The sequence below is a fragment of the Bufo bufo genome, chromosome 2, assembly GCF_905171765.1.
Source record: "Bufo bufo chromosome 2, aBufBuf1.1, whole genome shotgun sequence".
NCBI lineage: Eukaryota > Metazoa > Chordata > Amphibia > Anura > Bufonidae > Bufo > Bufo bufo.
In genome coordinates, this window is record NC_053390.1 from 727,200,121 (window position 1) to 727,218,552 (window position 18,432).

The 18,432-nt window shown below is 43.5% G+C and overlaps 1 protein-coding gene across 1 annotated transcript in view; it reads left to right on the forward strand.

Moving 5' to 3' along the window:
• SCFD2 (sec1 family domain containing 2) overlaps positions 1-18,432 on the forward strand; it is a 590,379-nt gene that overhangs the window by 38,324 nt on the left and 533,623 nt on the right. The window contains exon 3 of the mRNA XM_040418874.1: positions 7,921-8,048. Within this exon, the coding sequence (XP_040274808.1) occupies positions 7,921-8,048 (128 nt within the window). The remainder of the gene's footprint in view (positions 1-7,920; positions 8,049-18,432) is intronic.

Below are 18,432 nucleotides of genomic sequence, written 5' to 3' on the forward strand. Positions count from 1 at the left end.
AGTCACTGGGTTTACAGAGGACCTGTCACCACTCCTGACATGCCGGTTTTAATAGCTTCATGCATTCCCTGTGTAATAACAGTCCTGGAACATCTATTCTTATGTCTCTATGTTGTGTCATTCCTTTATTATTTCTACTAGAAGTTATGAATGAATTGCTAGCAGTCTGCAGTAAGGGTACAGAGGGGAGGTAACCAGTTGGGGGTGTGTACCTGCATAGACTCACTGTATTCAATCAGTGCAGCCATTGTCAGACTGTTCAGGTACACACCCCCAACTGGTTACCTCCCCTCTGTGCCCTTACTGCAGACTGCTAGCAATTCATTCATAACTTCTAGTAGAAATAATAAAGGAATGGTACAACATACAGACATAAGAATAGATGCTCCAGAATTGTTATTAAATGAAGCTACTAAAACAGGCATGTCAGGAGAGGCGAAAGGTCCTCTTTAATGTTCACAAGTGCTAAAACGACATGACCCCACATGTTACGGGCATGGGTTAAGTTAGCTTCTAAGGCAGGCAATTTATTTAAAGGTGGTTTCTGAGATTTTCATATTGACTATCTATCCTCAGATATCAGATCGCCAGGGGTCCCACTCCTGGCATCTCCACCCATTAGCTGTTTGAAGAGGACGCGGCACTCCAAAGCTTGCATGCTGCTGCTCAGCAATCGAAACCCATGTCATGAAGATTGTGTGATACTGTTGCCATAGGAGGTTTGGAGTTCTGAAGTTCTTAGGACATTTATCATATCAATAATGGCGTCTTTTGTCCCAGATAAATCCTTACATCGTGAATCAGAAGTAGTGATTTGTTTTACCTCATTTATCTAAAGGCACATGCTATTTTTAACCCTTTAATAACCATGAAATGTTTCTTTTTTTTTTTTTTTTTTTTTTTTTTTTTTCATTTTCTTTTTTTTTACTTCCAGTCTTCCCAAAGCCATAACTTTAACATTTTTCCATAACTTTAACATTGTTTTTTGCAAGACAAGTTGTAATTTCTAGTGACACCATTTATGGTTGCAAACAATGTAGTAGGAAGCAGGAAAAATGGGGGTGGAATTATAAAAAAAATAAAAATAAAAAAAAAACACAATTCCGCCACAGTGGGTTTTGTTTTTACAGCATTTCCTATGCAGTAAAACTGACCTATTTTAATAGTACGAGTGTTTTTGCATGCGGTGATTCCCATGATATATTTTTTTTAAAATTATATACTTATATTTTGATTTCGGGGAAAGGGGGGGGGATTTAGAATTTTTTATATTTTACACTATAATAAGCATTAGATTGTGTCTCTCATAGACTCCAATGCATTGGAGTCTTTGAGAATATTACTGTTTCTATGAGAATATTGCTGTGTTCCTATGGAGTCCTGCCACAGGCAGGCTCTCCATAGAAACTAATGTGCAGCAGCCTCTTGTCATGTGCAGGGGCTGCTGCACACATACTCCGGCTCCCCCGATCACTGCTGAGGGGGAGCCGGATCATGGCCAGGAGTCTGCACTTACGGTTTTTATCATCACAGATGCCGTGGTCACATTTGACCATAGCATTTAAAGGGTTAAATGTCAGTGATCTGTGCTAGCTGGCGCCATATTTTAAGTCCTGATCGACTAATATATACATATATATAATCGATGAAAATAGGGCAGCACTCCGGTCTTGTGGTGAAAAAAGGTGAATTTTATTACACCCAACAGCAATGCAGCATTTCAGCTCTCTTAATGGAGCCTTTGTCAAGCTTGTGACTATAGTGCTCACAACATAGTTAAACAGGTAGATCTTATCAGTGATACATAATTAGTCAATTAGTCATCCATAAATTAATGTGAATATACAGTGATAAACATGATTAAAAACATAATTCCCATGTGCTACATGTATATAAAGTACAGCATTATTCCAAAGTGACCATGATTTACAATAAATAATCTTTCATATCCATCCAATTCCATGTCAAGTACATAATTGCCAATAATTCATATATAAAGTGCATCTGTGCTCAATCATATGTTAATAAAAAAGGACAACCCACGTTGAGTGGGATTTGCACCTGGCAACCTGGAGAGTGCTGCTGTTTTACTTTTTTCTTTATATATATATATATATATATATACACTGCTCAAAAAAATAAAGGGAACACTTAAACAACACAATGTAACTCCAAGTCAATCACACTTCTGTGAAATCAAACTGTCCACTTAGGAAGCAACACTGAGTGACAATCAATTTCACATGCTGTTGTGCAAATGGGATAGACAACAGGTGGAAATTATAGGCAATTAGCAAGACACCCCCAATAAAGGAGTGGTTCTGCAGGTGGTGACCACAGACCACTTCTCAGTTCCTATGCTTCTTGGCTGATGTTTTGGTCACTTTTGAATGCTGGCGGTGCTTTCACTCTAGTGGTAGCATGAGACGGAGTCTACAACCCACACAAGTGGCTCAGGTAGTGCAGCTTATCCAGGATGGCACATCAATGCGAGCTGTGGCAAGAAGGTTTGCTGTGTCTGTCAGCGTAGTGTCCAGAGCATGGAGGCGCTACCAGGAGACAGGCCAGTACATCAGGAGACGTGGAGGAGGCCGTAGGAGGGCAACAACCCAGCAGCAGGACCGCTACCTCCGCCTTTGTGCAAGGAGGAACAGGAGGAGCACTGCCAGAGCCCTGCAAAATCACCTCCAGCAGGCCACAAATGTGCATGTGTCTGCTCAAACGGTCAGAAACAGACTCCATGAGGGTGATATGAGGGCCCAACGTCCACAGGTGTGGGTTGTGCTTACAGCCCAACACCATGCAGGACGTTTGGCATTTGCCAGAGAACACCAAGATTGGCAAATTCGCCACTGGTGCCCTGTGCTCTTCACAGATGAAAGTAGGTTCCCACTGAGCACATGTGACAGACGTGACAGAGTCTTGAGACGCCGTGGAGAACGTTCTGCTGCCTGCAACATCCTCCAGCATGACCGGTTTGGCCTTGGGTCAGTAATGGTGTGGGGTGGCATTTCTTTGGAGGGCCGCACAGCCCTCCATGTGCTCGCCAGAGGTAGCCTGACTGCCATTAGGTACCGAGATGAGATCCTCAGACCCCTTGTGAGACCATATGCTGGTGCGGTTGGCCCTGGGTTCTTCCTAATGCAAGACAATGCTAGACCTCATGTGGCTGGAGTGTGTCAGCAGTTCCTGCAAGACGAAGGCATTGATGCTATGGACTGGCCCGCCCATTCCCCAGACCTGAATCCAATTGAGCACATCTGGGACATCATGTCTCGCTCTATCCACCAACGTCACGTTGCACCACAGACTGTCCAGGAGTTGGCAGATGCTTTAGTCCAGGTCTGGGAGGAGATTCCTTCAGGAGACCGTCCGCCACCTCATCAGGAGCATGCACAGGCATTGTAGGGAGGTCATACAGGCACGTGGAGGCCACACACTACTGAGCCTCATTTTGACTTGTTTTAAGGACATTACATCAAAGTTGGATCAACCTGTAGTGTGTTTTTCCACTTTAATTTTGAGTGTGACTCCAAATCCAGACCTCCATGGGTTGAAAAATGTGATTTCCATTTTTTAATTTTTGTGTGATTTTGTTGTCAGCACATTCAACTATGTAAAGAACAAAGTATTTCAGAAGAATATTTAATTTAATTCAGATCTAGGATGTGTTATTTTTGTGTTCCCTTTATTTTTTTGAGCAGTGTATATACAGGGTGGGCCATTTATATGGATACACCTTAATAAAATGGGAATGGTTGGTGATATTAACTTCCTGTTTGTGGCACATTAGTATATGTGAGGGGGGAAATTTTTTAAGATGGGTGGTGACCATGGTGGCCATTTTGAAGTTAGCCATTTTGAATCCAACTTTAGTTTTTTTCAATAGGAAGAGGCTCATGTGACACATCAAACTTATTGGGAATTTCACACGAAAAACAATGGTGTGCTTGGTTTAACGTAACTTTATTCTTTCATGAGTTATTTACAAGTTTCTCTTTGTTTACAGCCATTGACATGTCGCCGAGGTTAACACGTGAGGAGCGGATAGAAATTGTGTTGATGTCTGGTGAACGCAGTAACCGGGTCATTGCAGCAGATTTCAATGCAAGACACCCTACGAGACCACCCATCTCCCATGCTACAGTTAGCAAACTGCTTGCTAAGTTTCGTGAAACTGGTTCAGTGTTGGATTTGCCAAAATGTGGACGCATGAAATCTGTCTCTAATGAAGAAACATCAGTGGCTGTCCTAGCTTCATTCAGCAAGAGCCCACAGCGTAGCACTTGCCGCATGTCACTGGAGAGTGGCATTAGTCGAACATCCCTTCGGCGGATATTAGCTACTCACAAATGGCACCCTTACAAACTCCAGTTACTGCAGCATCTCAACGAGGATGACCCAGATCGGCGCACTGAATTTGCAGAATGGGCAAAACAAAAATTGGAACAGGACCCTCAGTTTACACAGAAGATTTTGTTCAGTGATGAGGCAAACTTTTATGTGAATGGTGAAGTTAACAAACAAAACCACCGCTATTGGTCTGACACTAACCCACATTGGATAGATCCCTCCAAGACTGTTGGAACAAAAAAAATGATGGTATGGTGTGGTATATGGGGTACAAAGATAGTGGGGCCATTCTTCATCAATGGAAACCTTAAGGCCACTGGATATGCGAAATTGCTACATGATGATGTGTTTCCCTCTTTATGCACTGAAGCTGGCACGTTCCCTGAGTTTTTCCAGCAAGATGGTGCACCACCACATTATGGGTGTCAGATCCGAGCATTCCTAGATGAACAGTTTCCTGGAAAGTGGATTGGTCGTCGTGGGCCAGTTGAATGGCCCCCAAGGTCTCCCGATCTGACCCCCTTAGACTTTTATCTTTGGGGTCATCTGAAGGCAATTGTCTATGCTGTGAAGATACGAGATGTGCAGCACCTGAAACTACGGATACTGGAAGCCTGTGCTAGCATTTCTCCTGCGGTGTTGCTATCAGTGTGTGAAGAGGGGGAGAAGAGGGTTGCATTGACAATCCAACACAATGGGCAGCACATTGAACACATTTTATAAGTGGTCAGAAACTTGTAAATAACTCATGAAAGAATAAAGTTACGTTAAAACCAAGCACACCATTGTTTTTCTTGTGAAATTCCCAATAAGTTTGATGTGTCACATGACCATCTTCCTATTGAAAAAACAAAAGTTGGATTCAAAACTACAAAATGGCCGCCATGGTCACCACCCATCTTGAAAAGTGTTACAATTGATGTTAATGTGAACAGGTGTTGAATTGTAACATGTCTATAAAAGGGGAGTGCACTTTATTTGTATTGGTTGATGAATTAATTGGTAACAACCTGATGGTGTATTTATACAGGCACTATTGCACTTTGTTTCACCTGACTTGAGAAAGGTTCTGTGAGAGAACCGAAACGTTGTCAATATTTGATATGTGTGAATAAAGAGCACATTTTATTTTTCAAGGAGTGCTGCGGATCTTCATATATATATATATATATATATATATATATATATATATATATATATATATATATATATATATATCTCAGCGGTTGGGAACAGGTTAAAATGTGTCTCTTGTAATTGTAGGCAAATTATCCATGATTTTATAAACAAATACAACATTTTTTATGCCGAAGTTTTAAAATGAGACATTTAGGGGGTCATTTATCAAGCTGAAATGAGCCTCTGAGTTGCCCTGCAATCTGCGACTTCTCCCCTCTCATACAAGGTCTGAAATAGTGGGCAGGGAAGGGGACAGGACGGCAGGCATAGAAAAAGGTCTAAATGTGGGAAAGCTCGGAAGCGGTGCTGGATACAAAGAAGTTACGGCAATCCATCGCCAGCGATGGGGCTTTATTAAACCCGGCTCTAAAACGTTGTTCTTAATGTATGTGCCCCTTAATTCTATTTGTGACAATGCATTTGTGATCAATGTGCCACTCTTTTAAGGCTGATATGCAACATTTATTCCCTACAATTGTGACTTTTTGAATAAAAGTCACATCTATCTCATCTGCTCTGTGCCGTTTTAACAATTTACACTACCACAGAAGCAAGCTTGGGGTACTTTCACACTTGCGTTGTTTGATTCCGGCAGGCAGTTCCGTTGCCTGAACTGCCTGCCTGATCAGGAAAACTGTATGCAAACGCATTTCATTTGTTCTGACTCATCAGGCATTTTTCAGACTGATCAGGATCCTGATCAGTCTGAAAAATGCCTGATCGGTCAAAAAAATGCATTGCAATACCAGATCCGTTTTTCCGGTGTCATCAGGCAAACCGAATCCGGTATTTATTTTTTCACATTTTTTAAGGTCTGCGCATACCGGATCCGTCAATGAGGCAATTTGAATGCCGCATCCGGAACTAATACATTCCTATGGAAAAAAATGCCAGATCCGGCATTCAGGCAAGTGTTCAGTTTTTTTGGCCCGAGATAAAACCGCAGCATGCTGCAGTATTATCTCTGTCCTGAAAAGTCAAAAAGACTGAACTGAAGACATCCTGATGCATCCTGAACGGATTACTCTCCATTCAGAATTCATGGGGATAAAACTGATCAGTTCTTTTCCGCTATTGAGCCCCTAGGACGGAACACTGTGCCGGAAAAGAAAAACGCTAGTGTGAAAGTACCCTTAGTCTATCTATCTTTTAAGCTGAACATAAGTTGATAAATGAGGTGTAATATATGCCAACATAGCCCAGTCCGCTTTCACATTCAAAACACTTTTCTGGCGTATTTCACTCTTACTCGCAAAAAATAAGAAGAAAGCGGTTCAAAACTCCATATTTTTGGCGCATTTTACACTGTAATTCTGGTGCAACATGATTAGTAAGTGTTCCACATTGAGTCAGAAAGCGTTGATAACTTTTATACACTGAGTGAGATTTATCAAAATTGGTGTGAAAGAAAACTGGTTTAGTTGCTCATAGCAACCAATCAAATTCTGGCTTTTATTTTTCAGAGCTCCTTTGGAAAATGAAAGGATCAACCTGATTTGTTCCTAGGTGTTGAGGAATATCTAGGGGAAGGAAATTTCATGAACTGACTTGTCTCAATGGTGTAATCCTATTACAGTACCATGTTGGAATTCAGTGAGCTCTTTAAAACGAGCCATTCTTTACCAAATGTTTGTAAAGGCAGACTGCATGGCTAGGAGCTGGATTTTATACACCTGTGGCAATGAGATTGTATGAAACACCTGAATTCAACGAATAAGAGTGTGTCCCCTACACACGTTTCTGGTAATTTTGTTTGTTTTTAGTGGCTTGAGTAAAGAAGTTGTCACCATTAAATGTTACATTAATATAATTTAGCCTGAAAAACTAATGTTGTAATTTACTTTCTATCACAAAAATTCTCCAGTTGGGAGATATTCTCAAATAAAGATGAATTATAATGGCGCCCTCTGCTGTTTAATCTGTATAGTAATGTGCATGTCCACCTACTGAGATGGTCGCACATGCTCAGTTATATCATTCAACTGCCACCAGACGTATATACTGTTAGACGTTGTGGGAGTTACAGGGAGAGAGCTGCAGTACAAAGGACACACCCCTGAGGAAGGACACCTCCCCTGAGCTGCCAGCTTGAATTAAATCTTGCAGGACAATTGGAGCAATGAATACAGAGATCTCTGAATCCATGTGAGGTACAGGGCTGGTTTTAGTTTTGTTAGAAAGAGATTGTCGTGTACTAAATGATTTTCATTTTTTACATCAATCATGGGATACCCCCTTTTAAACATTGCTTTTTTCCGACAGATGTGTGCCAGATGAATATGAGTAGAATTAAAAATAGTTGCTACTATACTGTGTTAGGAGAACATCAGGGGAGGAGTACTGTTTTTTTTTTGGTTTTTTTTTAACATTTCTTTTCTATGTTTCTAGTGACAGTGCTGCCAAATCCCTGTGGGAGTCCATGCTCACCATGAAACAGAAGGAAGCAGTAATGGAAGTAAGAAGACATCTAGTAGACGCAGCCAGCAGAGAGAAACTGCCCATTAAGATGAGCATGGGTAATTACCTTCTATTACTAAGCATGGAACTGTAAAGCTCTGTTCACACTGGCATTATGATTCAATTTTTAATTTCTGATGCACTCTGCCTAGTAAAACAGAAAAACATGGGTCCTGTAAAATATAGTAAACAATATATAAATATAGTAAATAATATAAATAAATAAACACTTCTAAACATATCATCCCTAAAAGATGAATAGGAAGCAGAAACATTTCATACCACTGTGTCCAGAACTGGTACTTTGTAGCATTAACACAGCCTATAAGTACAGATAAATAGTTCTGTAGTTATAGGCTGTGTCTGTGATATATAATTGGTACTCGATACTGTGGGAAGGTTAGTTTAGCTTGGTCAAGGAACCTCTACCTTGCCATCCACAGTGTTCTCGAAAGTATTTGCTTAGTTTATAATTGAAAGACTTACGGTAAATACTTTTACTGTCCTAAAATAAAAAAATTCTGTAATTTATTGAAATGGTCCTTTTTGCCAAGGGCAAGTAATCGCATATCGTTTTTAATTTTTTAAAGGCTGGTCACCTGCAGAAGTTGAATTATTTTTTTTTTTATAGAAAAATTGTTAGCCTGCATAAAAATAAATATAACTCCTTTAAAATATGTGGTTTGCATAATATGTAGATGACTGACCGCACGCCGGAGTCAGGCCCCAACTTCCAGGCCTTCCAGGCTATGAACACCTTTGGAAATGTTATTTTTTTTTATCATTGCATTTATTTAATTTTATTTTTTTCAATTGGTCTTAAACATTTTCAGCAGTTTTTCTTCTACAACTTTCATTACATCTACATACCGTTGCGCTCTTCTTACACTGACTCTGTCAGGGAGATCCTAGCAGTAATGTGTCTGGATGCTGCATGTGACCGCTGCACCCAGTTGCTGTCCTCAGTGGTCTACAGCTGGCTGCAGTGGTCACCTGTCGAATCCAGGCACATCACTGCTGCATTTTGTTTCAGTTAGCATCTGCATATCAGAGGACAGCACCGTTTGGTGGCACAACTGCTCTGTCCCATGGAAATTCGTGAAGACCCCAGACATTGAGTCTCCACTTACACCAGGGGTCCTAGGGATGTGCATGTCTCTACATAGGAATATGAGTGAATACTGTATATAATAGCCTGGAAATCATTCCTGTTAGGACCTAGGTGTTAATAATTTCAATAATCACATTAGATACATCAAGGCTTCGCCTGGAGCCCAAACACCTCATACCTTACTGCATGTGTCTTCAGCTAACAAGAATGTCATCTTCTGTAGACACTATGTGCCTCATATTTAGTGCCTGTACTATTTATATGATGAAATTATGGAATTATGCCCACAGCAGTAACTCCTTCTGTACAAGCTTGGAGTCCTATTTACTATTCACCAGTGGGATGAGCATGAATAATGACGGACCACCTCTAGGCCTGAACCAGGATGAGTAGTTTGTCCTCCCAGACCCACTCCTTTTTCTGAGTGGAAATAAAAATACGTGACCATGGACATTTTTTTTTTACACAAGTTGGGAGAAAAATAACTGAAATAAAGTGGCCTAAATGGGAGGAAATGCTCAAAAACGCATGTGATCCGTTGCTAACGGCAATCCCCATCAAAAATGCATACAATAGAGGATGTCGGCAGTGGACCACATGCTCCTCAATGGCATCCTACACAAGATGGAGTAGTGTGTGGATGCAAATATAAAAATACATAAATCACTGCGAAAGGTGCACCACAGTGATATGCAACTGACAATACTGGCGAATCCATACAGCTGATGTTAAGAACTGAGACTGTAGCCAATGTTTTCCAGCCAAGAACACAACCGAGCCCTTTTGCACCACCGTCAAGGTATCTCGGTGTGGCATGGGTCCTACCACTAGACTACCTATGGTGTGTGAACACGGTCTGAGAGGTGCAAAAGGGCGTCGTTGTGTTCCTGACTGGAATACATTGGCTAAGGTCTCAGTTCTTAACATCAGCCTGAGGGATTAGCCAGTGTTGTCAGTTGCATATCATTGTGGTGCACCTTTCGCAGTGATTTATACAAGTTGGGAGACCCAATGTGATTGAACGGTGTACACTCACCTAAAGAATTATTAGGAACACCATACTAATACGGTGTTGGACCCCCTTTTGCCTTCAGAACTGCCTTAATTCTACGTGGCATTGATTCAACAAGGTGCTGATAGCATTCTTTAGAAATGTTGGCCCATATTGATAGGATAGCATCTTGCAGTTGATGGAGATTTGAGGGATGCACATCCAGGGCACGAAGCTCCCGTTCCACCACATCCCAAAGATGCTCTATTGGGTTGAGATCTGGTGACTGTGGGGGCCATTTTAGTACAGTGAACTCATTGTCATGTTCAAGAAACCAATTTGAAATGATTCGAGCTTTGTGACATGGTGCATTATCCTGCTGGAAGTAGCCATCAGAGGATGGATACATGTTCTCATTCTGTTTACGCCAAATTCGGACTCTACCATTTGAATGTCTCAACAGAAATCGAGACTCATCAGACCAGGCAACATTTTTCCAGTCTTCAACAGTTCAATTTTGGTGAGCTCGTGCAAATTGTAGCCTCTTTTTCCTATTTGTAGTGGAGATGAGTGGTACCCGGTGGGGTCTTCTGCTGTTGTAGCCCATCCGCCTCAAGGTTGTGCGTGTTGTGGCTTCACAAATGCTTTGCTGCATACCTCGGTTGTAACGAGTGGTTATTTCAGTCAACGTTGCTCTTCTATCAGCTTGAATCAGTTGGCCCATTCTCCTCTGACCTCTAGCATCCACAAGGCATTTTTGCCCACAGGACTGCCGCATACTGGATGTTTTTCCCTTTTCACACCATTCTTTGTAAACCCTAGAAATGGTTGTGTGTGAAAATCCCAGTAACTGAGCAGATTGTGAAATACTCAGACCGGCCCGTCTGGCACCAACAACCATGCCACGCTCAAAATTGCTTAAATCACCTTTCTTTCCCATTCTGACATTCAGTTTGGAGTTCAGGAGATTGTCTTGACCAGGACCACCCCCCTAAATGCATTGAAGCAACTGCCATGTGATTGGTTGACTAGATAATTGCATTAATGAGAAATAGAACAGGTGTTCCTAATAATTCTTTAGGTGAGTGTATATCTTCTTCCCTGTCTCCGGGACAGCAAGAACTTTTACAACACAATACAAAAAGTATTAGACTTCTTCCTTTTTATTTCATTAATTGCCTTTGCACATGTAGGTATGTCCATTTCTTTATTTTTGTAACTCAATACTTTTGCAAATTAAAGCCTAAAGCTTTGATAGTTGACCTTGCTGCCTTAAAGAACCCAGGCATTCTTTATGGGGTATAAGTGCAGTTGGAGTTTCTGTGTCCCTTTGGCAAGGGTGTTTGTGGGTTTGTGGACTAGTTGAGGGTAGTTTTGCTAAAGTGGCTGCCTGAGTGTGAGGAGAGTTTGAGATTGAGCTGTGAAGTGGTGTTACCCCCTTAAAGTCACACCCTGGTCACGGAGGTCAAGGGCAGTAGGGTAAGGCCAATGTGGTTCCTTATCCCTCGCCCAAGCTATCCGCATCTGTAGTTCCATTCCGAGGCCCTGCAAGAAGGATAGAGCATGTCCTATTCTTGTCCGCAGCCACGGACAAGAATAGGCATTTCTATCACAGGGCTGGCCATGTGCGGCACATGTCCGGTGTCCGTGTTTTCGGATCCGCAATTTGCGGACATGTGAATGGACCTTAAAAAGAACAATAGTCTGCCTGCCACCCATAATAAAGTTCATAATAACATATAGGTCATAAATGCTAGACTGTGGAGGAGAAGACATCGATTGCACATCCACATACCATGCATTAATATGTTGCTTCTCAGCACAATTTATAAACTTCTTCATTGAGGCTCTTTGTATACATTTTGATCAAAAAGCATAGGCCCATTCAGAGGTGGCCTCTGTCGAGTGGGTTGCTACTCTAATTTGGTGTAGTGCCACTTGAGAGTGCAGCGCCTGGAGGAAGACCAGGGAACGGTGAGTACAGCCAGCGCAGAGCTTCACTCACCACCCTCTGCGCCTCCTTCCTACAGGAAGCGGTCATTAGCATTCGAACCATAAGGTTTCACACGGGCAAGTATTCCGCGCGGGTGCAATGCGTGAGTTGAACGCATTGCACCCGCACTAAATCCGGACCCATTCATTTCTATGGGGCTGTGCACATGAGCGGTGATTTTCATGCATCACTTGTGCGTTGCGTGAAAATCACAGCATGCTCTATATTCTGCGTTTTTCACGCAACGCAGGCCCCATAGAAGTGAAGGGGGCCGCGTGAAAATCTCAAGCATCCGCAAGCAAGTGCGGATGCGGTGCGATTTTCAAGCATGGTTGCTAGGAGACGATCGGGCTGGGGACCCGATCTGTATTATTTTCCCTTATAACACGGAATACAGAATGCATAGTACAATAGTGATGGAGGGGTTAAAAAAAATAAAAAATGAACTCACGATTCCACTTGATCGCGTAGTTGCGGATCTCTGTCTTCTTCTGTAATGTTGAGCTGCCGGCTAAGGACCTGTGGTGACGTCACATCACATGATCCAATCACATGGGTTTTTTTTTTAACCCCTCCAGCCTTATTGTACTAAGCATTCTGTATTAAAAATGCTATTATTTTCCCTTATAACCATGTTATAAGGGAAAATAATACAATCTACAGAACACCTAACCCAAACCCGAACTTCTGTGAAGAAGTTCGGGTTTGGGTACCAAACATGGCGATTTTTATCACGCGCGTGCAAAACGCATTACAATGTTTTGCACTTGCGCGGAAAAATCGCGCATTTTCCCGCAACGCACCCGCATCTTATCCGGGCAAAAAACATGACGCCCGTGTGAAAGAGGCCTAAGACACACTGCTGTTTCCGCCCCCGCTTTTTTGGGGGGGGGGGGGGAAAGTGCATCTTCTAGTCTAGAAAATACGGTAAATATACATCAGTTTAAAAACAATATATATTCCACGACTGCCAAAAAAAGGATAGAAATTTATAGCATAAAATAACAATAAGGGTCCATTCACATGTCCACGAAATGGGTCTGCATCCGTTCCGCAATTTTGCGGAGCGGGTGCAGACCCATTCATTTTCAATGGGGCCGCAAAAGATGCGGACAGCACACAGTGTGCTGTCCGCATCTGCACTTCGATTCCGTGGCCCGGCAAAAAAATAGAACATGTCCTATTCTTGTCCGCAGCCACGGACAAGAATAGGCATTTTTTTATCATAGTGCCGGCCATGTGTGCTCCGCAAAATGCGGAAAGCACATGGCCGGTATCCGTGTTTTGCGGATCCGCAATTTGCGGACTGCAAAACACTTGCGGACGTGTGAATGGACCCTAAGGAACAGTCCAAAGTCTCCGGTGCCTTGGACTGTTCCTCAGAACTAAGTCAAGCATGGGGCAACTGCAGTGGTGCTTTGGAACCAAGTTGCCTGTTCATAGCATAAAGTGATTCAATAATGTGACGTCGAAAGGTGCAATATACAGTATATACCCAAGTCAGTAGAAACATGGCAGACGATGTACCCAACAACAAAAAAATGACCCAAAGTATTGCAGGAGTGAGAACCCTACATGTATCGCTTGCTCCTAGTACAGCTTCACCAGGGACTTTACACCTGATAATATCTCATTTTCTTTCTCCTGCAGTATATTTTTTGTTCTGCACCACCCCTTTGCCATTCCTCTGCTGAGTTTGGTATATATTTTCCCCTTCAGATGTCACATTTATAATACACTTAATTTTTATAAATTTCTATCCTTTTTTGGTGATTGGGGTGTATATAATTTTTAATTTGCTGCACTTACACTTTGTGGATCAGGTGGTTAAAGGAGTTCTCTGGGATTTTCACTTTGATGGCCTATCCTCAGGATAGGTCATCATTATGAGATGAGTGCTGGTCTCGCTCCCAGCACCCCTGGCTACTCACTGGAGGTCCGGCTAGCATCGCGGCCTCCTCACAGCTTATCAAGCACCGTGCTATAGCGGCAGTGCTTGATATTGCAGCACAGCCCCATTTTCTCGAATAGTACTGAGCTGAACCTTGGTCACGTGACTGATGAACATGACGTCACATGGCCTAGAAAAAGGTCTAAGTGCTCACGGAGCGCCGCGGCCTCTTCATACAGCTAATCGGCGGGTGGGGGCCTGAAGTCGGAACCCCCCCAGGGGCTGATGTTGTTGGCCTATCCCGAGGATATGAAAATCCTGGATATCCCCTTTAATAATGAATTTGGTATGCTTACTGACATCCCATATTTTACACTTGACCCATGTTATATACCTTATTATAGGTGGTTCTACAATTGGATCATTTATTATTTTTACGGGTCTTTTGTTTGATGTCTGTCTTTAATTTTTATACTCTAATCCTTAGGGGGGAATGTATCATTTGCAGTGGTTTTGGTGTCAGTTTTAAGTCTGTCTTTGCTTTGTAAGGTTGCGTCAAATGTATGAAATGGAGCACAGTAATATATTTATGGGGTGCACTTATGTCTGTTAAAGTACACCAGGTGGTTGCTTGGTGTGGGAGATGTGACTTTTTAAAAAGTCGATCATCATAGAAGAGTTTTAAAGGGGTTATCCCATGACTAATGTAAAAAATGTAAATCAGAGATCATACAGTACATGACAACCTCTTTCTAACAAAGCGAGAACCAGCCCTGTACCTCACATGGATCCAGAAATCTCCCCATTCATTGCTCTGCTAGATTTATATCAAGCTGACAGCTCAAGGGGAGTGTCTCTTCTGCTGTATTTCAGGGGGCGTGTCTTTTCTGCTGCAGCTCAGGGGGCGTGTCTTTTCTGCTGCAGCGCAAAGAAATAAGAAAAATACAAACAGCAGGTGGCGCTACCCAGTTCCAATTTATCGAATAACTCAATGGCTGTACTACATTTTTTTATTACATGCAATTATAAAAGTATTCAGATCCAGGAGCTGGTTTTAAAATTGTAGATTATTTTTGTAGGAAAACCCCTTTAACCACTTACCGTCACACTAACGCCGAAAGGCGTCATCTCTGCGGCGCTCCCAGGTCACACTAACGCCGATTGGCGTCATCTCGCGTGAGCCGAGATTTCCTGTGAACGCACGCACACAGGCGCGCGCGTTCACAGGAACGCATAGTGCACAAGTTCTTCTACAGCCTGCCGGCTGCGATCATTGGCTGGCAGGCTGTAGATTTTTGAATCGACGAATGAAATGGTTATGTCAGACGCTATTTTCAAAATAGCGTCTGATATAACTGCTGCCTGGTCCTCTGGTGGTCCCTTTCGCTTGGATCGACCACCAGAGGACACAGGCAGCTCAGTAAGTAGCACCAAACACCACACTACACATTTACACATTACCCTGTCATTTATTAACCCCTTATTTAGCACCTGATCACCCATATTAGACTCCCTGATCATCCCCTTGTCCACCCCCCTGTCACTGATCACCCCCCCTGTAAGGGTCCCTTATCACCGCCAGTTAGTTAGCTACTTGCTAGGTAGTTTAGCGCCCAGCCCACCGCACCGCAGTCACTTTTTAGTCGCTGATTAGCGTCATCGCTGTCGCTAATCAGCACTAGTATTATATAGTATCTGTAAGTGATCAATACTGATCGCAATCAGATCTATATAAGTACATTAGGGTCACCTTAGGCTCTACAAAACGCAGTGTTCGCCCGATCAGGCCTGATCTTGTGCGCACACTTGCGTTCAGTCCGCTCCACCGCAGTGACAGAATTTTTTTTTTCTGATCACTGCAAAAACACCGTAAAATCGCTGCGCCGCTATAAAGATCACTTTTGAGCTTTTTGGATCTTTATTAGCGGTCGCAGCTTTACTTCGCAAGCACTCCTTTTTGCTAGGTAGGTTTGCTCTTTTTCCTGGGTAGTCTCAGAGGAATACCCCCTAAATTTAGTGAACCCAAAATGTCAAACAAGGGGTATTCCGCTGAAGAGGCCTACAGGATTCTGGCCCTGATGGATGAAAGCGATGGGGACGCCTCACCCGCTGAATCCAGTGGTTCAGAATATGAACCTGTAGACAGCAGTGGCACTCTAACCGCTAGCGAAGATGACGAGGTAGAGGTCCCTACTACGGCCAGACGTACCCGATCCCATGTCAGGGTTCTGCCTACCCTGCATGATGACCCTCATTTGCAGCAGAGTGGTGCTAGCGCTGATCTTGTTTATGGTGCGGCATACACCAGCAGCGCAGCACACCCTGGACCTTCTACCAGCACTGCCGTATTCCCTGGTGAAGTGGCGAGCACCAGAAGGGCAGTTCCAGCTGGTACGGTGGCACGTGCAGTAACTCCCCTGTCGCAGCCACCGCGTTCACAGGCCCGTAGAACCCCTAGTCTCCCAGAGGTGCTGGCAAATCCCAATTGGCACTCCCCTGCTTCCGCCGCACCCGTATTGCCCCCTTTCACCGCCCAGTCTGCAGTTCGCGTGGAGACGGCTCATTTAGGATCGGCCCTTCAGTTTTTTGAGCTGTTCTTTACCGCGGATCTCTATGACCTAGTTGTGGCAGAAACCAACCGCTACGCCACACAGTTTATTACCGCCAATCCGGAAAGCTTCTATGCCCAGCCTTACCGGTGGAAACCAGTCACAGTTTCAGAGTTTAAAATTTTTTTGGGCCTTATCCTCAGCATGGGTCTAACTAAAAAAAATGTATTGCGGTCATATTGGTCTAAAGACCCAATACATTACATGCCCATGTTCTCTGCTGCAATGTCTAGGGCACGTTTTGAGGTCATAATGTGCTTTATGCATTTTACGGACAATAGCACCTGTCATCGAAGAGGCCACCCTGCTTATGACCGGCTCCACAAAATTCGGCCCCTCATAGACCATTTGTCATCCAGATTTGCAGATGCGTATACCCCTAATCAAAACATCTGCATAGACGAGTCCCTAGTACATTTTACCGGGCGCCTTGGCATAAAACAGTACATCCCCAGCAAGCGCGCCCGTTATGGGGTCAAACTGTATAAGCTCTGTGAAAGGGCCACAGGCTATACATATCGTTTTAGGGTCTATGAGGGAAAAGACTCAAAACTGGAGCCGGTCGGATGTCCTGACTACCTGGGGAGCAGTGGCAAGATTGTCTGGGACTTGGTGTCACCCTTACACCACAAGGGGTACCACTTATACGTGGACAATTTTTACTCAAGCGTGGCCCTCTTTCGGCACTTACATCTAGTCGGAATTCAATGCTGTGGCACCGTGCGACCTAGTCGCCGGGGCTTCCCCCAACGGCTCGTTAGTACCCGACTTGCACGGGGGGGAGAGGGCTGCCTTGTGTGACCAAGAACTGCTCGCGGTGAAGTGGAGGGACAAGAGGGACGTTTACCTTCTGTCCACCATTCACGCAGACACGACTGTCCAAATTGAACGGGCAACTGGAGTCATTGTGAAACCCCTCTCTGTCCATGACTATAACCTTCACATGGGAGGGGTGGACTTCAATGACCAGATGTTGGCTCCCTATTTAGTTTCCCGACGCACCAGACGCTGGTATAAAAAGGTGTCTGTATATTTAATTCAATTGGCGATGTATAATAGTTTTGTTCTCTACAGTAAGGCTGGGAGAACAGGATCCTTCCTAAAATTCCAGGAAGAGATCATTTCGGAACTCCTGTATCCAGGAGGGTCCGTGCCCCAAGGCCCTGATGTAGTGAGCCGGCTACATGGCAGACACTTCCCGTCTGTCTATCCTGGTACCCCAACTCAACGTTCCCCAAGAAAAAGATGTTGTGTCTGCAGCAGGGCTGGAATAAGGCGTGACACCACCGTTTTTTGTCCTGACTGTCCTGACCAGCCTGCCCTATGCATAGGGGAGTGTTTCCGCAAGTTCCACACTCAGGTACACTATTAGTGTAGGGATCACGTGACACAGGACAGGCACACAGGGCTATTAGGGCCCTTTCACACAGAGCTGCTACAAACCTCTCCTTTCACCTGGGACAAAGTGCATAATGTACTTCGCCACATCTCTGGGCGATTTGCGCTTTGCACATTGTCCCATGGGGAAGGAGAGGTTTGTCCTATAAAGGTAAAAAAAAAAAAAATCACCGGTAAGCAAAAAAGTTATTGTTCTGTTTCAAAAGTTTATAAAAGTTAATGTTCTCTAAAGTTAATGTTAATAAATTTATTGCGTTGCGGCCTGTTTTTTTTTTTTTTTTGTTTTTTTACCTTCTAGGTGGACCAAGCGATCGACTAGCTGCAGCACTGATGTGCATTCGGACAGAAGCATTGCGCTGCTGTCAGATTACACACAAGTCGGTGTATGCGGCGCTGCAAGACGAGATTTCTCCTCTGCAGTAAAAGATACGTTTGCCGAGGCATATGAGC